This window comes from Fukomys damarensis, unplaced genomic scaffold (assembly GCF_012274545.1).
Source record: "Fukomys damarensis isolate Sample0158 unplaced genomic scaffold, DMR_v1.0_HiC HiC_scaffold_23, whole genome shotgun sequence".
Lineage (NCBI taxonomy): Eukaryota > Metazoa > Chordata > Mammalia > Rodentia > Bathyergidae > Fukomys > Fukomys damarensis.
This window is the reverse complement of record NW_022900935.1, coordinates 38,530,663-38,553,985: the sequence shown is the minus strand read 5'-3', so window position 1 is coordinate 38,553,985 and position 23,323 is coordinate 38,530,663. Positions and strand designations below refer to the sequence as shown.

General features: G+C 55.8%; 1 protein-coding gene across 1 annotated transcript; it reads left to right on the top strand.

Annotated features, from left to right (window-relative positions):
- Positions 1-67: 67 nt before the first annotated feature.
- Plod1 (procollagen-lysine,2-oxoglutarate 5-dioxygenase 1) lies at positions 68-21,638 on the top strand. Its single transcript, XM_010628154.3, has 19 exons — positions 68-1,350; positions 4,663-4,754; positions 5,332-5,465; positions 5,801-5,964; positions 6,831-6,943; positions 7,688-7,751; positions 8,755-8,852; positions 9,352-9,453; positions 9,983-10,114; positions 11,753-11,874; positions 13,267-13,371; positions 13,531-13,656; positions 14,014-14,155; positions 14,602-14,715; positions 15,249-15,314; positions 15,619-15,723; positions 18,408-18,554; positions 20,430-20,555; positions 20,868-21,638. The coding sequence occupies exons 1-19, from the start codon at positions 1,284-1,286 to the stop codon at positions 21,021-21,023; spliced, it is 2,175 nt and encodes a 724-aa protein (XP_010626456.1). The 5' UTR covers positions 68-1,283; the 3' UTR covers positions 21,024-21,638.
- The last annotated feature ends 1,685 nt before the right edge of the window (positions 21,639-23,323 follow it).

Sequence of the window (23,323 nt, the reverse complement as noted above, 5' to 3'; positions counted from 1 at the left end):
CCGGGGGTGAGTGCGAAAGGGCGGGGGTGGGTGGGGGCGGTCGGTGTGGTCGGGGAGACCTCGCTGAGGATCCCGGGGTCACCGAGGAGGCCTGGGCTGAGACGGATGGTGCTGGGATCCGGACACTTGTCCTCAGAGAAATCACTTCCCCTCTTGGGGCTGCGGTTCCCATATTTGTGCAGTGGGCAGAGAGAGTGACAGCCAAGTCCTGTGCAGCAGGAGGGGGGACTCATCAGGAGAGGGCTGGGGGTGTTGAGGGTTGGTGCTGGGCCACTCGAGGGGAGCAGAGGTCAGCTGAGGGCCATCGCCCCTCTGGGAGCTGCATCTCTCCTTTAGCCCCACTTTCCAGCCCGACCAACTGAGGATCCATAGTTCACTGACTTTCCCAGGGTTGCGGGATGTGCAGGCTCTGAACCAGATCCCCCGCCATGGTGTGTCTGGTTCCAGAGCTACTGGGGCTCACGTAGGGATGCAGGGCTTTGGGGTGAGGTGGGAGGAAGGTTTGTGGAGTGGCAGGAACTTTCTCTGTGTCCTCTGCATCGCCCCTGCCACAAAAGTCTTCTCTCCAGTTCTCATGTGGGGAAACAGGTTCAGACAGGGGAAGCAGGTGCCTGGGTGGTGGGTTCTCATTCTGCAGGACTCTCAGTCCATTGCTCGTTCTACTTACCCAAGGCGGAGTGGGTGTTGGAGTGAGGCTGTCTTCTCTACTCAGTGCTCCCTGGCCCGGGGCACCTCGGGGGCTGCCCTGCTGGGCACCTCGGAGCCTGGGAGGTGGAGAGAAAATGGACCATATGGGCAAAGCCAAGCCCAGCTGGCTACACCTTGATGGCACCCGTCCTACTCGGGTCACTGTGCAGAGAACCTGGAAGCCAGGGTGGTAGGATGGGCATGGGCGGGGAAAGGGATGGAAACCACTGTGTCTTGGACACCTTTGTGCCAGGCTCTACCCAGGGCAGTGCCTCCTGGTGGCAGGGTCACTGTGCTTAATCTCCACCAGGCTGAATCCCAGCTTGCACACCGGGGGCCATTATATCTCACTCCTAGAATGCTAGCAGATGCCAGGACCATTGACGAGCCTTGCCATGGGCATTTTCTCCCCTCCTCATCCCCAGCCTGGCCCTAAGACAGGTCCCAGAAATCATGGAGGAAAATGCTGAGCACAGGGCTGGGTAGCATCTTGTGCAAAGGGCCTGCACCCTGGCCCATCCGCTCCCTGACCAGGAGCTAGCAGCCCTATAATTGCCTCTGTTTTTTTCTGGGCCTCAATTCCCCTGCTTCTGCTGATGGGCCCCCTCCACCCAGACCATCCCACGAGAGAGACTGCAGCTGCCCACGATGAAGCCCAGAGAGGTGAGTGAGGGGTGGGCCAAGTGATGACGGGGCAGTGATTCAGGACGGCCCTCCCCGCAGCGCTCCTGCTGTAGGAGGGCAGGACTCAGGATGTGGACAACGGCCAGCAGGAGATGGGGTGCTAATGGGGGCCACTTTGCTTCCCTTGCCCTATTTGTACTTTTTTTTCCATGCTTCAGATCAAACGTAGGGCCTGGTATATGCTAGGCTAGTGCTGTACCACTGAGCTACAGCCCCAGCTCCCTTGGTTCATTTATATCTATTTTTGATCTGTTGAGACGGGGTCTAGATATGCAGTTCAGGCTAGCCTTGAACTCACTATGTACCCCAGGCTGGCTTCGATCTTGCAATGATCCTTCTGCCTCAGCCTCCCAAGTGCTGGGATAACAGGTGCGTGCCACGACGCCTGGCAGTTTGTACTTTTAAGGGTTGCCAGTCAGAGGGACACAGAGTTCGTTGTGCAGGTGGACACCTAGTCTGAAGCAGGAGACACCCATCTGGGCTGGGCGCTTGCCTGTCTCCCAGGACACCCGGTGTGTTCCTTGGGGAACTTCCTCCCTCCTGCACTTTGCCCCATGTCTCCATCTTCACGTCTCTGGAGGAAGGTGCTGTTATCGTCTCTTTGAGTCTCAGCACAGATGAGGAAACTGAGGCACGGGGAGGCTAGACGGGGTCTCACTGTGTAGCTCAGGGTGGGCTTGAACTTGCAATCCTCTTGCCTCAGCCTGCCTAGTGGTGTCTCTCCGCTGGCCCTGATCGCCGGCTGGGTTGGTCTGGGGAAGTTTTATTGGGTTTGGGCAGCATGTGGGGAGGGCCGAGGTCTCCAGCTGCTAGGTCCATGGGGCCTGGCCTGACTCACAGTGGTGGCTGAGAGAACAAGAGCAGATGGGCAGCCCTGGTGCTAAATCCTTATACTGCGTGTTGCCCAGAGCTGTGGCCGGACCTTCTGTGGATCAGTAAAGGCCTCCGGAGTGCCTACATGGGGTGCCCTCTGTCAGAGGCCCGAGAACTGTCTGCAGATGTCTAGCATTTGCCTGTAATCCCAGCACTTGGGAGGCTGAGGCAGGAAGATTGCATGAGTTTGAGGCCAGTCTGGGCTACAGTGTGAATTCAAGGCCAGCCTGAACTACACAGCGAGAGCATCTTAAAACAACAACAATAACAAAAATCAAGAATAACCCAAAAAAGCATTGCTTCCCTTGTAGAGCGTAAATGTTAACATCACCCTTGCTCAAATCAGCCTCCCCACCTTGCTCCTTGAGGTCAGACAATGCACAGTGCCCTGATCACACTGGGTCCCAACCAGTGAGATGGAGGGGGGACAAAGACGAGGCTCTGGCCTGGCAAAGGGAGGAGGAACGTGTTGCACGAGTGTATCACCTGCTGGGCAGCTGAGGGCCCGGCTACAGGGACAGAGGAAGGAGGGCTTCCTGGAGCAGGCGGGCTGAGGGGCTCCCTAGGGAAGAAGGGGGTGTTGCAGAGAGGCCAGGCACATGGGGATAGCTGAGCAATGGGGCAGTGTTCTGGGGGTGCTAAGGGTTGGTACCAGGTCCTGTGGGAGGGTCTGCCCTGAGCTCCTGCTCACCCCTGCGTCCGAGCCAGTGTCACGGATGTGGCCAAATGTTGTTCCCAAATGTGGCCAATCACAGATCTGGGAGATCCGGGCCCGGGGAGTCTGGACTTCAGACATCCTGAGTGATACTGATAATCCGGGATCACAGGATCCTTGGCCAGGGCCATGAGCAGTGCATGGCGCGGGGGACCAGGATTTGTCAGGGCCGGGGCAGTAGCTGGTAGCAAGCAGGGAAACAAGGAAGGAGGAGGGCAGGCGTGTAGGCAGGGTCTGGCATCGCAGGGGGCTTCCCCACACCCAGCCAGCCAACTTCCTTGGACAGAGAAGGGCCCTGGAGCAGATGGCCTGGGATCACACAGTCAGGTCAGGCGGCGACTCTGGAGACAGGCTGCTTGTGTCCAAGCCCTGATGTGGCCACTCCCTGGCTGCTGGGGCAAGTTGCAAGCCGTCCCCTAGCCTAACTGCGGGATGGGGTCTGTGTTGACACTTGGGACAGCGTGGGGCGTGCACAGAGTGAAAAGTTTGCCGCTGTGACTCTTATTTGAAAGCAGAAACTTGCTGCAGGAGCCTGAGACACATCATGGCGGGCTCCCTTTCCCCCTCCCCTGCCTGTTCCCAGTGACAGAGTCCAGAATATTCCTCTCTCTCTCTCTCTGTCACACACACACACACACACACACACACACACACACACACACACACACACTGGCTTTTCCCACCCATGAAATGTGACACTCTTCCGGTCCCCAGCAGCCCACTTTGGGCCTCTGAGCTGGTCACTGTGCTTCTCCTGGCCTGGGGGTGAGATATAACCATCAAAGCAGGAATTGGGGGAGCCCTTTCCCACTGAAGAGCCCCCCTTCCCCGGATCCTGGGCTCAGGTAGTGGGACCCCCTGCACCTGTCTGCAGCACCCACCCCTGCTGCCCCGGCCCCCTAGACCCAGCTGGTTCCTGCCAATCGCTGCCAGCTGCCGGGCACCCGCCAGCTCCCAGCCCTGCCGCCAGCAGCCTGCACCTCAGCCTCTGCCAGCCCTGGCCAGCCGGGCCCCTTTGTCCTTTTAGCTCAACTCAGACTTCCTGTGGTGGAGGGAGGGGCTCTACCCGCCGCCCTTGGCCTGGCCACTGAGGGAACTGGGATTCACACAGAGAAACCATGATGAGGCCCCATAGCGGCTCCTCCCTCCAGGCCGGGAGAAGGCAAAAATCTGACAAGGCTTCAGGGATGATAGTGGAGAAGGTGGTCACTGCCACTGGCCTGGGAGCTGAAGGACCGTTAGAGAAATGGGACACAGAGGGAGCCGTGGTAGGAGGAAGAGAGGAGCCCAGGGACCCAGAGTCCGTCACCCCCAGACGGGTCCTTGCAAGCCAGGCGAGGCATCCTCCTCTCGCCCGTCAGCACCGGCGGCGGCCCTTAGCCTGTGCCGGGCAGGCCAGCAGGCGATAGGTGCCGTTACCATCTCCACTTTCCAGTGGGAGTCTCAGAGAGCTGCTGTCGCAGGAATCCTCCAGTATGTTCCCTGTGGGAGGTGAAGCCCGGGAGAGGTCCGAGCTCAGAAGGTCCAGGCAGCTGTCCTTGACGACGACGGTGGTGGTGAAGGCAGGAGCGGGCTGGTGGAGGGGCCTCAAGTCGGTTTCCATTGGGGCCGCTGTGACGGGTCGGCGTCCTGCTGGGTTTTGACTTTGAGCAGTGACCGCGGCTGCGTCGATTCCCACTCACCCCCCCACCCCCCGCCCACAGACAACCTGTTAGTCCTCACCGTGGCCACGAGGGAGACCGAGGGCTTCCGCCGCTTCAAGCGCTCGGCGCAGTTCTTCAACTACAAGATCCAGGTGAGGGCTTTCCCGGGGCTGGTGTCCCCGCTTCCCCTACTGCGAGGGTCCTGAGACCATCTTGGGCCCTGGGGCAGCTTGGGGAACCCTGAAGGGTGAGCGTGAATAGGGACAAGGAAGGGCAGGGCATGAGGCCGTTCTAGGAGGTGACCGAGAGGGACATGGGCTCAGTGTCCTCTGCGTGGTCCGTGGGACTTGGCCCTGTGGGGCGGCTCTTCTTCCACTCCCCTGAGCCTTCTGAGTACTCCTCTGTTGCAGCTCAGCAGAAAGCCTGAATGAAGATGTATAGTTCATGGGAAAGAGCGTTGAAGCAGAGAGCTGCTTCAGGCCAAGCTGGATCCAGGAGCAATGTGCTCGGAGGTGGCTGGGGGGGGCAGTGCATTCTGATTGGCCAGGCGCGGACACATGGCCTCTAGGAGCCAGGTCAGCCTCACACCTGCAGAATGGTTTCTTTACGGCAGGGAGCGGTGGTGTTAGACCAGCCAGACAAGCAAGGTGGCCACTGCCCAGCAGAGGGGTGGAGGTTGAGCCGGGAAACACTTCCTGAAAGATGGCGTTAAGCCGCCTTCCTCTGCAGGCGCTGGGCCTGGGGGAGGACTGGGACGTGGAGAGGGGGATGACGGCGGGTGGAGGACAGAAGGTCCGGCTGCTGAAGAAGGCGCTGGAGAAGCACGTGGACAAGGAGGACCTGGTCATTCTCTTCACAGACAGGTGGGTGACCGGGGATAGGGAGGGTCATGGAGCTAAGATTGTCTGGTTTTGAGGGACCCGTGAAGCCCTGGATAAGACCATCCAAGGCCACCCACTCCGCTCTCGGGGAAGAGACGAGAGGGAATGAGGTGCCAGCTCCGAGTGTGATAAGGACGAGGCTATGGGCACCACCTCTGCCCAGGGTCAGAGTGGAGGCATAGCGGGCTCTGCCTGAGACCCCGGGCAGATCCGTTCCCCCAGGGGTGGCCCAGGTTGGTGGAGGAGGAGGTCGTGGGGCACCTCCGTCCCTGTCCCCACCCGCGGACCCTGCGTGCCTCTCCCTGCTCTGGCCGCAGCTATGACGTGGTGTTCGCCTCTGGGCCCCGGGAGCTCCTGAAGAAGTTCCGGCAGGCCAGGAGCCGCGTGGTGTTCTCCGCGGAGGAGCTCATCTACCCCGACCGCCGACTAGGGCCCAAGTACCCCGAGGTCTCCGATGGCAAGAGGTTCCTGGGCTCTGGAGGTGAGAGGACTATGCCGCCCTTGGCCTCTCCCGCTTCTGGTCCAGCGTGGATCGCGTGACACCTTCCGGGAGAGCTCTCCAATCTGCCCTGTGGATGTGCACATCCGCTTCCAGCCCCATCCCCTTCTGGTGTCTTCTCCAATCTGCACCCCAAGGGAGCCCTTACAGGGTGCCGATGGCCGGATATTGTGGGCACGTCTATAATCTCGGCACTAGGGAGGCTGAGGCAGGAGAATTGGAAGTTTGAGGCTGTCCTGGACTACACTGTCTCAAAAACAAAAACAAACAAAAGGTTGCAAATCTGCATTCATGGCTCAGCCAATTCCCACTGCTTGGAGAGGAGGGGAGATCGGTCCAGCAGCCACGGTCTCACTGGGCCAGAGTGAGCACAGTGCAGATGTTCTGGCCTGGGCCTTGGCCTCGGGGTCAGGGTGTCCTGTGTTTCTCCTCTCTTTGCCTCTTGTGTCTGCACAAGCCAGGGATCCTGGTGGGCTTTTTTCACTTACCGGGGCTCAGCGTCCAGAATGCTCTGTGTGACCTTGGCCCTGCCACTCTCCCATCCTGTGGGCCAGGTTTCCCAGATCACTGAACAAAAGGGGCTCCAAGGCTGGACCCCACTACCTCCACCCCCCAGGGTCCCCCCAGTCCAGTCTCTGGACCAAGCAGCTACAGTTCGGTGGGTGCCATTGATCTTGGGAACCTCCAGCCGGTGACATTAATGGGCTTGTGTCCCTCCTCCCCTCAGTGTAGGACGACTCCGGAGAGGTGGGAGGGTTTGTGGGTAAAGGGGTGGGAGGGGAACGGACCCCTGACTCAGAAGCCGGAAGCCAAGTGTCTGTCCTGGGGTCCCTGCCACCTCTCCGCAGGCTTCATTGGCTATGCCCCCAACCTCAGCAAGCTGGTGGCTGAGTGGGAGGGTCAGGACAGCGACAGCGACCAGCTCTTTTACACCAAGATCTTCTTGGACCCGGAGAAGCGGGTAAGAGGAGGCAGATGGGCCGAGAGAGGGGCTGAGGGATCCTGATTCTGGATCCAGCTGTCCAGGCTGTCTGGGGACGGTCCCCTGGGGCTGGAGGCCCTGGTTGTGTCGGTCTGCCGGGCAGCTGTGACAGACTACTTTAGACAGGGCTTAAGAACATCTGGCTCCCAGTCCTGGGGGCCTTAAGTGTGAGGTTGGAGTCATCAGATCTCAGCCAGGATGACTGGATGCTTGGAATAAAAGCAGTAATGCGGGGCCAGGGATTTAGCTCAGTGATTCCGCTGCCTGCCTTGCAAGCACAAGGTACCGAGTTCCATCCCCGGTACCAAAAAAAAAAAAAAAAAAAAAAAAAAAAAAAACAAAAAATGCAGAAAAAAAAAAAAAAAAAAAATAGCAGTAATGCAGCTGCTTTCTCATCAGGCTGCATGAGGGTCACATGTACACAGAACAGTTACAGTGGTGACTGGCATGCAGCAAAGTGCTAATCAGTGTTTGTAAAGTTACCATTGTGGTTGTCATTGTGGCGGTTGTTGTGGGTGAACCAGCTGCTAGATTCCTTCCTGATCTGGGGTTTCCTGGCTCTCTGAGTAAAGCCACTAGACCAGGGAACCCCAGGGGCTTGGTGCCCATCTGCCCTGATGTGACAAGGCCTAGTGAGCACGGGTATGGCCCCCATGCTGGTGTGCTGGGCACCCTGTCTGCCAGGGCTGGGCCTCGCTGCAGCTCAGTGCCCTCTTCCCCCAGGGCCAGATCAACATCTCCCTGGACCATCGCTGCCGCATCTTCCAGAACCTGGACGGAGCCTTGGGTGAGCAGCATCCCTGAGGAGGGGAGGAACGAGGATTCCAGGCAGGACTGAGCCCAGGGGACTGGAGGGCATCTCTCTACTGGTTGCTCGGGGAGGTCACCGGCCCTGTGCCAGGTCCCAGAGAGCAGTTTCTCATGGGAAGCCGGGAAAGGGGCAGCTGGGTGCACAGAGCATGAACTGGACCCTTGCCTTGCAGGATCTTACAGGTGGACCTTCCTTACAGATGGCTCCCCATCTCCGGGGAAGGTTTCCTGGGTGGGGGCAGGGACTGAGCTGGCCTAGCTGAGGGGAAGCTGAGGGGCCACTTCACCCACAAGTCCTCGGGCCCAGCCGCATGTCTGTGGCTGGTGATAATATGATGCTTGGCCGTAGATCTTGCTGGGTGACCACACCCTCCCCACTGGGAATCCAGCCAGAACCGTGATTGGTGATTTAACTTATGCAGCCCTTTTGATGAAAACCGTGGGTCCTCTCCCAGAGAAGAACCACAGCATCCTTCTGCCTGTGGTTTCTGGGGGACTCTGAACCTGGGTGGAGAAGTGGGGTCCAGGTCCCCTTCTGGGCAGTTCAGGACCTTGCACAGGGGTCAGTCCTTGTAGTCACCACCACAAAGGCCTCTGTCCTCACATCCTCTCAGGAAGCCCCTGTGCATCTCATGCCATCGGCAGCTTCCTGCCTGTTTTCTTCTGTGCAGACTACGAGGGTCGGAGCAGAGGTCCAGGGACCCTGCTGCGGGACCCTCTGTGCCAGGGTCCTGGTGCCGCTGTACATGTTGGAAGGTGGATGGTCTGGGTTTTTGGCCCCCTCTCACCACCACTTCTGGCTCTAACACATCTCACACTTGGCTTGGGGGCACAAAGAAGGGATTGTCCCCATTTTACAGATGGGGAAACCGAGGGCAGGGAGTGAAGCGCCTTGCCCAAGGCCATGCCCTGCCGCACCTGTCAGCTCCCAGGCCTGGCCGGTGGGCGGATGTGGACAGGCTGTGCTTTCTGACTCCCAGATGAAGTTGTGCTCAAGTTTGAAATGGGCCACGTGAGAGCTCGGAACCTGGCCTATGACACCCTCCCAGTCCTGATCCACGGCAACGGGCCCACCAAGGTAGGAGGGCCCGGCCCTGGGGGGAGCCGTGAGTCATGTCTTCTCTCCCTCCCACCCCTGGTACTCAGTGCTCATCCCTCCCTGCCAGACAGCAGGACGCACAACAGCTTTCTGTCGTCATCTGTCCCCATCTGGACAGAAGTGGGGCTTCCAGAGCCATTGCACACCCTCGTCCTGGGGCGCAGTTCTTTATTCGCCCCGGGAGCATTTACAGAATGCTGGAATGCTTGCCCCAGAGAGAAGGTGTGGTCCGCTGGGAGCAGGATTGAGGCCCCCACATCCGTGGCTCTGTGGAAGATGTTGGGGGGCAGATCAGCTGTGCAGGGCAGGCCTCAGGGCCCTCTATCTGGGTGGGAGCCCAGAAACCTGCATTTTACAAGTGGCCGAAGAGGGCACAGCGCCTCGTGCTCCACTGCTGTCCCCAAGGTCACTCAGGGCTGGGTGGGGGCTGTGGCCAGGGCGGGGTGGCCTCGCTGGCTCCAACTGCGTCTCCCCACAGCTGCAGCTGAACTACCTGGGCAACTACATCCCGCGTTTCTGGACCTTCGAGACGGGCTGCACCGTGTGTGACGAGGGCCTGCGCAGCCTCAAGGGCATCGGGGTGAGGCCGCGGGAGGACACCAGGAGGCTCCCAGAGATGGGGGAGGTGACGGGGGCCTGGAATAGCCTCTCGCTCTTGCTCACCTCCGTCTGAGCTGCTGTCCCCCACGCCACCTCCTACTCCCTCCTGGCAGCCTTCATGGACCACACAGGCACTGGCTTCCCTCCAAATGACTGCGTTCTGTTCCTCCTCCCTGTTCCTCTTCGTCCAGTGGGGCTGCGTCCTCAGCGCCCTGCCCACCGGGCCTTGCTCTCAGCTGCCTGCCCAACCCACTGGACGTGCCCTGGCCTAGGCCCCTGACCACCAGAGGCCACATGAGTTTTGTTTGTTGGTTTGTTTTGAGACAGCTTGCAACCTGCCATCTCCTGCCTCAGCCTCCCGAGTGCTGGGATCACAGACAGGCACCGCCATGCCCGGCCACAGCTGCTCATTTTGTTTGTAGCCCTGCTCCCCCGGGGCCACACCAAGGCTTGGTGACAGTGCCTGGCGGGGGACACTGCTGGACTCTTGTCCTACCTCCTCCACACAGGACGACGCTCTGCCCGTGGTCCTGGTCGGCGTGTTCATCGAGCAGTCCACGCCGTTCCTATCCCTGTTCTTTCAGCGGCTCCTGCGCCTCCACTACCCCCGGAGCCAGATGCGGCTTTTCATTCACAACCATGTGAGTGGCAAGAGCTGCGTGACCCTCAGGTGGCGTGGGGCGGGCCCAGCTTACTGAGGAGGCTGAGGCCTCTGAGGACCTGACTCATCCAGGCCTGTCTGGGCTCAACGGAAGTGGGCGGTGGGCCAGGTCCCCGAATGACAAGACTGGCTCTAGAGTCAGACTGGCTGGGCTTCACTCCCAACCATACTGCTTTTATTGGCTGTGTGGCCTTGGGCACATTCCCCAACCTCTCTGTGCTTCCGTTTTCTCATCTATGGAACAGAGGTGGTGGTGGGTGTAGGAGTGGGAGGCTGAGGCGGGGAGACTGCAAGTCTGAGGTTAGTCTGGGTGATTGAGGGAAAATCTGACTCCAGAAACAGAAGGAGCTGAAGATGTAGCCCAGTCGAAGACCACTTGCTGGCATAGATGAGGCCCTGGGTTGCATTCCCTGCACTGCAAAAGAAAAAAAAAAAAGTGGATGGATAATAATGGTGCCACTGTGCCAGCGTGGCAAGCACAAGGTCCTGAGTTCGATTCCCGTGTAGGTGCCAACCACATGGGGTCGCTACAAGAGCTGACCAGGTTGGCCTGTCCTAGGTGGAGAGGAGTTCCTGGTGTTTGGTTTGGTTTTCCTTCAGTACTTTTTGGACAATCAGGGAGGACCCTGAGGCCACCGCTCTGTGGGGAGCCGCCGGGCTTCAGCCCTCAGCTCCTCCCGCCCATCTCCCCTTCCGGCCACATGGTTCTCCCTCTCCCCTCCTTTACCTGTCTGTCCAGCGGCAGTGCCAGCACACGCTTCAGAGCCTCCCTGTGTGCGAAGCTCTGGTTCCCCGACAGTCCTTCAGCTGCCCTGTCTGGAGCTCCCGCCCTCAGACCTTGTTTTTCAGTACTGAGGATTGAACCCAGCGCCTTTGCACTGAGCCGCATTCCCAGCCCCTTTCTCATTTTTCACTTTGAGACCAGGTCTCACTAAGTCACTAAGTTGCACAGGCTGTGCTCAAACGTACAGTCCTCCTGTCTCAGCCTCCTACAGTGCTGGGATTACGGGCCTGTGCCGTCCCACCGAGCTCCCTCTTTTTCTGAGACAGTGCACCTCACCCCAAAGACCCAGCTCAGCTCCCTGCCTGGGTCACCGCCATTCATTCCGTCCTGCACTGTGCCACCTGGAAACAGAGGGGACCTAGGCCCTGCCCGCAGACAGCAAGTGAAAGGGAAGTGTCGCAGGCGGCCTCTGAGGACCTACTGGGTGCAGCAGCTGACCTGATGCCTGCTTGCCATGACCTGGGAGGGTGGTGTGGTTGTCCCTCCATTGTACAAGGGATGAAACGGAAGTGAAGATGGATGCAAGGGCTGGCGCAAGGGCACAGACGCATCACAGGGTGGCCGAAGTCAGTCTGGACCTTGGGTTAGGGTCTGCAGACCCTGCTCTGTCCTCGCCTCCACACCAGGCCTTGGGAAAGCGCTGTTGGTGGTCACATTGAAGTCAGGGGTCCCCTGGTGCCAGGGATGGGCCTTCAGGGTAGAGCTCTGGAGACAGAAATGCAGGTGGCCAGGATGTGGTGGAGGTGGAAGGAGTCACCTGGCAGTGCCAGGGGGCGCTGGGGCCCCCGGGATGGGCCTTTCCCCCCGCCATACTCACCTTGCTGCCACCCCCAGGAGCAGCACCACAAGGCCCAGGTGGAGCAGTTCCTGGCCCAGCACGGCGGTGAGTACCAGTCAGTGAAGCTGGTGGGCCCCGAGGTGCGGACGGCAAACGCCAATGCCAGGAACCTGGGCGCGTGAGTCCCGGGCTGGGTCCCCTGGTGGGCGGATGGGCTGTGGTTATGATTATCGTTACCTTGTTATTAGTTGGTTGTGTGAGACAGGGTCTCGCTATGTAGTTCAGGCTGGCCTTGAATTCATGGTGATCCTCCTGTCTCAGCCTCCTTGTTTACTGTCATGCCTGGCTTGCTTTGCTTTTAATAAAAGAACAGATCAGCTGGGTGTTTTAGTGCAAGCCTATAATCCCAGTACTCAGGAGGTTGAGGCAAGAGGATTGCAATAAATTCAAGGCCAGCCTGGAATACATAGTAAGAACAACAGAACACACACACACACACACACACACACACACACACACACACACACAGGAGCAAAGACACAAGTAATTTGCATGGATTGTGGAAGAATTATTCAGATCAGAGGAGGCTGGCCAGCTTCCTGTGAAGGACTAGCGGGTAACTCCATGTGCGAATGGGTTTCTTGGGCTCTGCTCTTGTGGCCCAGTGGCTTCAGAGGACACATAAAGGGCGAGCATGGCTGTGTTCCAGCAAGATTGTGTTTACGGGCAATGGAATTTGACTTCCTTATACTCTTCATATATTCTTTGGATGTTTTTCTCCAGTCATTCAAAAACAGAAAACTATTCTTAGCCCATGAGCAGTACAAAAACAGGCAGTGGCCACAAAACAAAATCAGGGCCAGGGTTCTGATTAGCTCAGTGGTTCCTCCCCGCTGCCTTGCAAGTGCAAGGTTCCCATTCCGAGTTTGATCCCAGGTACCAAAGACAAAAAACATAAAACAGGCAGTGGGAAGATTTGGATCAGGGACCACAGTTTGCTAAGCCCTGGGCCAGGTGAACCCAAAGGACACACTTTTGTTGTGGCTGTTGTTTCTGTGGTTCTAGGGATGGAACCCAGGGTCTTGTGTATGCTCAGCAAGGGCTGTACCGCTGAGCTAAGTCCCAGCCCTCTTGCCCTCTTGCCCTCTTGCCCTCTTGCCCTCTTTTTTCTTTTTCAGCCTGTAGATTGAACCCAAGGCCTTTGCACTGAGCAATATCATTAGCCCATTCCATCTATCTCCTTCCTTTTCAGACAGGGTCTCTAAGTTGGGCTGGAACTTTCCATCTTCCTGTCACCCCGAGTGCTGGGGTTACAGGCAGGCACCACTGCGCCTGGCCCAGCCTTCATCATTTTTCAGGCTTCTGGTACAAGTTACCGAGCTGCCCTCCACACAGGCACGGGCACCCCCACCCTGCAGCGTAGGGCCTGTCTGGCAGGCTGTGCTCCCCCAGGACTGTCACTCGCCTTAGCCCAGCTGTGGGTCTCGGTGCTGGGAGGGACCTTTGGGGCGGCCGGTCCCTCCCGTGGCTGCAGCCCCGGGTCACTGAGCTCTCGCCCTCCACCCCACAGGGACCTGTGCCGGCAGGACCACGCCTGCACCTACTACTTCAGCATGGACTCTGATGTGGCTCTCACTGAGCCCGACAGCCTGCGGCTGCTGATCGAGCAGAACAAGTGAGTCTTGGGCGGCCAGGGAAGGGGAGCCCTCACCCCGCTCCTCCTCTGCTCCTCGGCCGCCCCTGTGGCCTGGGCTTCGGTCCGGGACGCCCCCTCCCTGTCCCCACCCCCAGTCCGATCTGCCTCCTTGCTCCCGCTGAGACGCCCCTTCCTCAGGAACGTCATCGCGCCCCTCCTGACGCGCCACGGGAGACTGTGGTCGAACTTTTGGGGGGCGCTGAGTGCGGAGGGATACTACGCTCGCTCCGAGGACTACGTGGACATTGTACACGGCCGACGTGTGTGAGTACCAGCGCGGCAGGGCTCCTCCGACTCCTCCCCGCCTGGGGTTACCTGTCCTGGCTGCCCTGAAATTGCAGTTGTGCCGGCGTGGTGGTTCCCACTTGTAATCTCAGCCCTCGGTAGGCTGAGGCAGAGGGATTGCCATGGGCTGGGGACCAGCCTGAACTAGAGTGAGTCCCTGTCTCAAAATCGAAACGGAGGACCCGGGATTTAGCTCCGTGGTGCTGCCGCCTGCCTCAAAAGCTCAAGGTCCTGAGTTCGATCCCCCATACCAAACACAAAAATTGTAGAATGCTCTCCCAGCCTGTGACCCCTCTCTACTCCCCAGTGACCCCCTTGTTCCTCTGCCCCTCGCAGTGGAGTCTGGAATGTGCCCTACATCTCCAACGTCTACTTGATCAAGGGCAGTGCCCTGCGGGCAGAGCTGCAGCAGACAGACCTGTTCCACCACAGGAAGCTGGACCCTGACATGGCTTTCTGTGCCAACATCCGGCAGCAGGTCAGTGGGTGGGGTGGGGAGGTGGGCCACCTTGTCACTTAGGCCTGGGAGCTTCTTTTTTTTTTTGGTTTTTTGAGACAGGGTCTCACTATGTACTTGAGACTGACCTGGAACTCACTATGTACCTCAGGCTGGTCTTGAAATCATAGCGATCCTCCTGCCTCAGCTTCCTGAGTGCTGGGATTACAGGTGTGCGCCACCACGCCCAGCTCAGAGTCCTTTTCTTTTACATATCAGTCCTCTATTCCCTGCCACCCTCTAGGAAGTCTTCTTGTTCCATCCCCAGTGCTGGACCTGGGCCAGGTGCTGGGGACAGAGGCAACCCCCACTCACAGGCAGCTAACTTGTGAACACAGCCTGGCGGGTACAGCAGGCCGACTCTGTCCCAGGGTTGTGCAGGGGGACATGGTGGGGAGCCGCTCTCCCATCAGGCCTGCTCTCCCCAGGAGGTGTTCCTGTTCCTGACCAACCGGCACAGCTTTGGCCACCTGCTGTCCCTGGACAGCTACCAGACCACCCACCTCCACAACGACCTCTGGGAGGTCTTCAGCAACCCCGAGGTGAGGTGGGCGGGCGGGAGGGTCTGGGAAGGGAAGGACTCCTTTGACCCGGGGCCAGAGGCGCCTCCCTGGTCTGCAGGGCACCTGCCTCTCCTTTTTGACTCCTGTGGGACTCCGTAGCCAGGGCAGGATTTGGGTCAGGAGCGCTCCCTGGAGACAGAGCCATCTGATGGAGGAGGGGCCAGGTGTCAGGCCCAGATTTGCCCGGCTCTGCTGTGACTTGGTTGAACCTTGCAAATTCTGGGGCCTCTAAGGGTGTGCCCTCCCAGCCTGCCTTGGCCCTGAGGGTGTCACCATGATCAGAGGAGGCCGCTGCGACAGTGACCCTGGACACTGGGAGCTTGTGGCTGATGTGGGCATTGGCACACACTGCCCGCACGCAGCCATGTGCACACAGATGCTCGCAAGGGCACACTCACGCGGGAGCCAACACGGGTGCAGAGCCACCTGCCCTGGGTGTCCACGTCTCCTGAGCCCCCGGGGCGTCCTGTGGGTGCACACGTGGTGAGCCCCACCCCTGCCCCTCCCCACAGGACTGGAAGGAGAAGTACATCCACGAGAACTACACCAAGGCCCTGGCGGGGAAGCTGGTGGAGACGGTAAGGGCAGCAGTGGCCTGGGAACAAAACCATCGGCTCACACCCTGTACCGGCTGCAGTGGATGGGACAGTGGGGCAGGGATGGGGGCCGCCCTGGAAGCACCCCCTTTCCATCTGCCCTGGGGGTGCTGCAGCTGCTGCGGAGGAACAGGTAGCAGGGTGACCCTCTCCCTCCACTGGCACTGCAGAGGGAAATGTCCCCAAATGCAGCCCCCAGGCCTAGGGTAAGAAGTGGCCCATACCAGGGGCCCCGTAGCTGGTTGGTGCCGCCCTGGACCCCGTGCTGAGTCCCCGTTCTCCCCAGCCTTGCCCCGATGTCTACTGGTTCCCCATCTTCACGGAGACGGCCTGTGATGAGCTGGTGCAGGAGATGGAACACTTCGGCCAGTGGTCCCTCGGTGACAACAAGGTAGAGGCCTCCCCGCCACCCAGGCTCCCTTGCTGGACTCTGTCCCAGCCCTGTGCCAGTCTCTGGGACCAGAGACTTGGGGGGTACTGGCTGGGGTGCCTACAGGCAGTCGTGAAGAGAGAGATCGAGAAACTGGAGACAGACTGTTGGTCCCCAGTCAGCCCCTGATGTAGTGTGTCTTTGAGCTGCCTTAGCTAGGTGGTTGGGTCTTTGCTTCCAGGTTGCCGTTAGCACGGTTGGCTTTCTGCCCCCTATTTGCATGTGGAATGGGCATGTGTGGGATGAGGGGCATTGGCCTGTGGTCTCAGGTCCAAGTTCAGCAGACATCGGATGCAGGGGCCTGGTGCTGTGCGTTACTGTGCAGAGGCTGTGCGTTACTGGAAGCAGGAAGCTCATAGTGGGAGGTTCAGGAAACTTTGTTCCCTCCCTGGTGCTGGGAATGGAACTCAGGGCCTTGTTGATGCCAGCGAGGGGCTCCACTGCCAGGCTACGTCCACAGCCCTTTTTATTTATTCATTTTGTGAGCTATGCTTTTCTTGGCTTCACATTTCCCATCCTCCTGCCTCAGCCTCCTGAGTAGCTGGGATTGGGAGCTGTATGCCACTGTGCCTGGCTTCTGGTACCTGCTTAGTCCACTTGTCTTGGTGGCTGGGCCACCCAGAGCCTGCTAGATTAGCTCAGTCTGAGCTCTGGCTAACCCTGGTACTTTAGTGGCAGGGCCAACCACAGACCTAAGTGGGGCCTTCTGCTGTGTGACAAGTGACCACAAGCTTAGTGGCTTAACACAACTCCTATTTATTTACTTTCCAGTGCTGCAGATTGAACCCAAGGCTTTCGCACTGAGCTGTATTCCCAGCCCTTTTTTTTTCTTTTTATTGAGTTTATTGGTACAATGTAGGTATACAATACAGTTACATTCATTATTGGGATCCTGTACCTTTACATAATAGGACTTGATTCTCATTTTTTCCCCTTGTTCCTGCCCTCCCTTCACCCCCTCTCTCCCCATTTACAAACACTTTATTTCCATTTTTTCAATTTCTCATATTTTTTTCCTCTCCCTTATTACCTTTCCCCCACCCTTCCCACTTTCCCTACACCTTTAGCCCTTTACTTCCTATTTCACATTATTAATTATCTTATTAGGATCCTGTGTACTATTATAGTTTTTCACACCAGAGAAACTATTTGGTATTTCAGTTAGAGTAATCTCTGTATGAACAACATTAAAAATAGGGAATCCTAAAATAAAACTAAAAAGGAAAGTAAAAGAGAAAAGGCAATGATGTAAGAATAAAATAATCCTTAATTCTAAAGATGAAAATGGTCCCTGAACATATTTAAATTGCTTCTTGCTCTTGTAGTCTTATCTTATTCTTTTTTTCATTTAGAGAATACTTTACTAGTTTCTGTAATCAAACCTACGTAGATATGACCTTACATATTTAATACAGTGCGTTACCCCTGTACAAATGGAAAATACAAATAAAAATTTAAATTTAAATTTAAATTTAAAAAATTAACATTTCTAGACCAATATGGCTGTCCATTTCTGTACAATGCCAACTCAACACAGTAAATTGGGATAACTTTTTCCAAAGTTGACAGCACCGTTAAAGTTTCCAAAAATTCAAATTATATATATATATGTATATATATATATATTTATATTTATATAAAAAGACCAGTAATAGCAGTATGTAAAGCATCAATAGCAGCAACAGCTTTTCCAGGTTCTGCAGTCATCTGAGCAAAATTATAGACATTCAGCACATTCCATTAAAAAAACAAAAACAAAAAAAAAGAGAAAAGAATAATATCCAGAAAACAACAAAGTTCTGTTGCTGTTGTGGTACCTGGCACCATTTTTCTTTTTAGCATCTTAATCATCATCTGGAAAGAGAACATTCTAGAGTAATATCATTAAAAATAGCTCTGATAAAGCACAGTCACTACTATGTATCATAAAGCAGGTACAAGGTATTTTACATTCACAGAGGTATGATACAGTACCGTCCTACATCAATAATACTAGAATCAGTTTTGGTTTGCAATTTGCTTTGTCTGCAAATAAGATTGCTACCCCTGCTTTTTTCTGGGCTCCTGTCACATGGAGAATTGTTTTCCATCCTTTCACTTCCCAGCCCTTTTTTATTTTGAGATAGGGTCTGGTTAAATTGCTAAGTTCCCCAGGCTGGGCTTGAACTTGGGATCCTCCTGCCTCGGCCTCCCAGAGTACTGAGATTATAGGTCTGCACCACCAGGCTGGGCTACAGTACTTGTTCACAGCTTAGCTGGATCCTCTGATCCTCTCACAAAGCTGTGTCCAGGGGCAGCTGGGGTTGGGTCTCCTCTGAGGCTTGGAGTCCCTTCCTCAGCTCGTGTGTTGAGCGACAGGATTCCATTCCCTGAAGCTAGAGTTCACAGGGCAGCTGCCTCTTCCATGCCAGTGTGACACTGTCTCTCAGTCCTAGGCCTTCCTTTAAATGCTGTGCCAGTCTCCTTGCCGGGCCTAGCTAGCCTTGTCTCTGTCTGATTAAGCCAAGGTCACCTGACTGACGGGGCCCTGATTACATCTGGGCTCTTCCCCTTTGCCTCCTGATGTCACGCCGTCCCATCCTGAGCCTGCGTGCCAGGCACAGGAATCTAGGGGCTGTCTTATTGCTCGCTGTGGTCCCTTCCAGGACAACCGCATCCAGGGCGGCTATGAAAACGTGCCGACCATCGACATCCACATGAACCAGATCAGCTTCGAGCGGGAGTGGCACAAGTTCCTGGTGGAGTACATCGCCCCCATGACGGAGAAGCTGTACCCCGGCTACTACACCAGGGTGGGGGCCTGGGTGCAGCCTGGACCAGGGAGGGGCAGGGCCATCCCAGCTTGGGGAGAGGCTGGACACTGGGCTCCCAGGGAGAAGTGGGGTCTGCCCTGCATCAGACAGGGTGTGGGGAGGCTGCACCTTGGGGTGCACTAGGGTCTCAGGAGGACACTACGTTTTTATTTTTTTTGAGACAGGGCCTCGCTTTGTAGTGCAGCCCAGGCTGGTCTCCAACTCAAGAGGATCTTCCTGCCTCTGCCTCCTGAGTGCTGGAATTACAGGAGTGCCCCACCACACCTGGCACTTTTTTCAGTTTTAACAAATGTTTATGAGCCCATGTTTCGTGCCAAATTGGTACACGTACAAACATCTTAATTTTTTTTTTGAGACAGGGTCTCACTGTGTAGTTCTGGCTGGCCTTGAACTCACTATGTAGCTCAGGCTAGCCTTGAACTCATGGCAGTCCTCCTGCCTCAGCCTCCTGAGTGCTACCATGCCTGGTTACATCTCTCCCCTTCGGTACCGGTGATTAAACTCAGGACCTTGCACTTGTGAGGCAGGTGTTGGCACCACTGAGCTAAATCCCTGGCCCCCACATCTTAATTCTTTTTACATTCCCTTCTCCTCTCCTTTCTTCTTGGTTTCCTACCCATTTGCATAGATCTATCTCACTGTTTCCTGGTATCTATCTTTTATTTTGCATTTTAAACTACTTATACTTTAGGCTTCTCATGTAAGAGAAATCATGTGTTATTTAAACTTGCCTGTCTGATTTATTTTGCTTAATGTCATGGCCTCAAGCTACATCCATTTTCCTACAAATGACTCAAGTTTATTCTTTTTTATGGCAGTGTAGTACTCCATTGTGTATAATACATTTATCTATTGAGGGACACTTCCAAGACAACTATTATGAGTTGTGTTGGTATAAACATGAATATGGATGCATCATTGTAATACGATGTTTGTAACTCTTTAAGGAAGATACCTGAAGGAGAAAAGCTGAGTTAAATGAAATTTCTAGTTTCTTTTTGCTTTATGGTTTTCTGAGACAGGGTCTTATGTGTAGTTCAGGGTGTCCTTGAACTCATTAAATAGCCCAGGCTGGTCTTGAACTCATCTTGATCCTGTCTCAGCCTCCCTAGTGCTGAGTGCTGAGATTACAGGCATGTACCACCACATCTAGTTTTACTGTTTTGAGGAATCCCCATTCTGATTACCATAGTGGTTGTACAAGTTTACTCTCCCACCAGTAGTGTGAAGGGCTCCTTTTCCCCGCAGCCTCGACAGCACTTGTTATTATTTGATTATTATTATTTAATTGTGTGTGTGTTTGAGACAGGGTCTTGCTATGTAGCTCAGGCTGGCCCTGAACTCACTATGTAGCCCAGGCTGGCCTCAAGCTTGTGGCAATCCTCCTGCCTCAGCCTCCTGAGTGTTAGGATTACAGGCATGTGCCCCACACTCATATACTATTTGATTTCTTGAGGATAGCCATTCTTTCTGCTCACTCCTTTTGAATCCTACCTCTGTGTGCCTGTCCGCTGTGTCTCAGGCTCTGTCACTCTGGCTGGCTCTGTTCTGTCCCTGTTCATGTCTCCAGACCTCTGCTCTGGGCATGCCCGGGGCCTCCTCTTAAGGAAGCAGAGGCCTGGATGGGGGCCCACGGGTCAGGAGGCTTAGATTTGTCCTGTCTCCCTCCCTTTGGGTCCTTCCTTCCCTTCTCCACTCCCCCCCACCCCGTGTCCCTCCTCTCCCTGCTTTCTCCGTGTTTTTACTGAGAATCTTCTTGCCCGGAACTGTCCCAGTTACCCAGGGACTCTGTGTCGGGCCCTGGCGGCCCCTGCCCCTCCCACCCTCACCAGCCTCTCACCCCTGCCCGCACAGGCCCAGTTCGACCTGGCCTTTGTTGTCCGCTACAAGCCAGATGAGCAGCCCTCGCTGATGCCGCACCACGACGCCTCCACCTTCACTGTCAACATTGCCCTCAACCGAGTCGGGGAGGACTACGAGGTGAGCGGGTCGGGGTGGTCTAGGCAGGGCCATACAGGGCTTCACGCATGCCAGCCCCGCACCCTAACCAAGCCAAGCCTCACAGCTTAGTGCAGTCTCACGCCTACTTTACAGAAGAGGAAACTGAGGCTCAGGTTGGTCGCAAAGTTAGTAGCGGGAAGAGTGGCTTCTGTCCGTGGCTGCCTGGCTCCAGGGCCAGAGCTCGCCATCCCTACCTCTGCTCAGCCCGTGGCTGTCGCTACACACGGCGGCTTCGGGGTTACTGGCGCATGCGTGGAAGGCACTGACGCGTCCCCTCTTCCCTTCTCCCAGGGCGGCGGCTGCCGGTTCCTGCGCTACAATTGCTCCGTCCGAGCCCCGCGGAAGGGCTGGGCTCTCCTGCACCCCGGACGGCTCACACACTACCACGAGGGGCTCCCCACCACCAGGGGCACCCGCTACATCGCCGTCTCCTTCGTGGACCCCTAACTGGCCAACCCCACCCCTTGGACCTTTCCTCTTGGCCGACAACCGGGCCGTGGGGTCCCTGCCATCCTGGCGCAGCTTCCAGACCCTTGATTTCCGTTGCCCTCGGAGCTGCCACTGTGGGGACTGAGCCAGGCCAGCGACAGAGCAGCCTCGGGGCCGGGGCTTTTGTGGTGCTCCAGGGTCAGCCCCAGGGGGCACAGATCATTTTCACACTTTTAGTGACTTGTCTTCCCCCCAAACACCCAGCACCCTCTTCCTCCCATTGGAGCAGTCTCGCCACTGAGTGAAAGGGGGAAGCCACTCCCCAGAGCTCCTCTGACACAGCGGCAGCCCCTCGGGGTTCTGCCTCCAGCTTTGGGATGACACGGAGACCTGATGGTGCCGGTTTCTGCCCTGAGCTGCTCAAGAGCCTTCCACCAAGCTCCATCATGAGAGCAAACTTGTCCCTGGACTCAAAACCTCCCAGAGGACAGCAAAGGCATTGCTGATGCAGCCTGGGGAGGAGAGTGAGCATCTGCATTCCACTGGGTCACTCTGTCCGAGTGCCTGTGGTGGGAGAGGGACAGTCAGAAACAACAGAGTTCTATTAAAGGTGTTCAAAACACAGAGTGGAGGGTGCTTTGGGCTGGCAAGTGTGCGTGTATCTAGCAATGATGGTTTGGGGGTGGTGAAGAAACTGATTTGCCAAGCATGGTGGTGGGTGCCTGTAATTCTCATCCCAGCCTTAAGGAGGCTGAGGCAGGATTGTAGTAAGTTTGAGACCAGCCTGGCTACCTAGTGAACTCAAGACCAGCCTAGAATACATAGTGAGACTGTCTAAAGAGGCAGCCCCGATTGGTAGGAAAGGCTGTGTCAGCGCACTCAGGTACTCCTGTGGCCCAGAGCCGGTGCCATGTGACCTCCGTGGCATTCTGGAAACCCTTGTAGTGAGCCAGGTACTGGCTGCTGCGTGGGGCACACTTCTTCCTGTCCAGATCCACATTGGGTGTCAGCTCCACTTTGGGGCCCCCCAGACCCCTCTGCCTGCAAACATCAACAGGGAGAACTTCTGATGCTCTGGCACCCTGTGCTAAAGCTTCTTGTTACACCCTGGCACTTGGTAGGCCAAAGAGCTGCCACCATCCACCTCCTGCAAGCTGTACACTGCACCATGTCAGGCAGTCGGGACACAGCACTTGGGGTAGGGGCTATTATTTCCTTTTTACACACAGGGAAGCAGGCTCAGGCCAAGTCATTGACCTAAGAACACAGAAGTAAGGGTAGGCACAGAGATTTGAACATGGTTTCAGCAACTGAAGCAATCTGATCCCTATTAGAGGGTGATCAATCCTCTGACTGGGGTTGGCAAGGGTTAAAGAAAAAAGACAATAGAGTGTTGCATAATTTCAAAGCATATCGGTCAGTGCCTCAGAGTGGACAAATATAAAGTCTCTGAGCTGACTGTCATGGATTGGGTATACACAGTAACTGGAGGGTATCAGGTGACTTAGGGGACAGCAGTTATCCTATGTTGAGGAGAATCTTATGCTGCTGAGGATCTTATGTTGATGAAGGAGGTAAGGAAAGCATTCTAACAATATAGTAGGTGGGACACGATAACAAGCTAAAGAAGTTGTCCTTACCCTAGGGGAAATCCCTCCCGCACTTTTTTTTTTATCACTACTGGGTTCTCCAAGAACCAGGATGTCTTCAGCTGATGTACACTTGCCTGTCACATTATCATGGGACCATGCTATTTAGGACTCCCCTTTGGTCCCCATTTTTGTCTAACTACCTGCCTAAACAGTGCTGTTCAATAGAAATACAATGTGCACTACAAATGTAAGCAACTTATGTAATTTAAAATTTTCCAGTACCTACATTTTTGTTTGTCTGTGTTTGCAGTACTGGGGACTGAACCCAGGCCCTTCACACTGAGTTACATTCCCCAGATCTTTGGAGATAGGATCTTACTAGATTCCCAGTCTGGGCTTGAACTTGCAATCTTCCTGACTCAGCCTCTTGGAGTGCTGGGACCATAGGCATATGCCACTGCACTTTTTTTTTTCATTGAGTTTATTGGTACTTTTTGTTTGTTTGTTTGTTTGTTTGTTCTTTGAGACAGGGTCTCACTATGTACTTGAGACTGACCTGGAACTCACTACATAGCCCAGGATGGTCTTGAACTCACAGCAATCCTCCTGCTTCAGCCTCCGGAGTGCTGGGATTATAGGTGTGTGCCACCACACCCGGCTTTATTGGTACTTTTAAATATTTTTTTCATTGAGTTTATTGGTACTTTTTAAGTATTTAAAAAAAAT

What these genes read in the sequence shown, in the direction of transcription:
- Plod1 (XM_010628154.3), top strand. Translation starts at nt 1,284, where the DNA reads ATGGGCCCCCTCCACCCAGACCATCCCACGAGAGAGACTGCAGCTGCC. An exon ending in AGGTCTTCAGCAACCCCGAG is followed by an intron (nt 14,716 to 15,248) that starts GTGAGGTGGGCG and finishes CCCTCCCCACAG; the next exon opens with GACTGGAAGGAGAAGTACAT. An exon ending in ACCCCGGCTACTACACCAGG is followed by an intron (nt 18,555 to 20,429) that starts GTGGGGGCCTGG and finishes CTGCCCGCACAG; the next exon opens with GCCCAGTTCGACCTGGCCTT.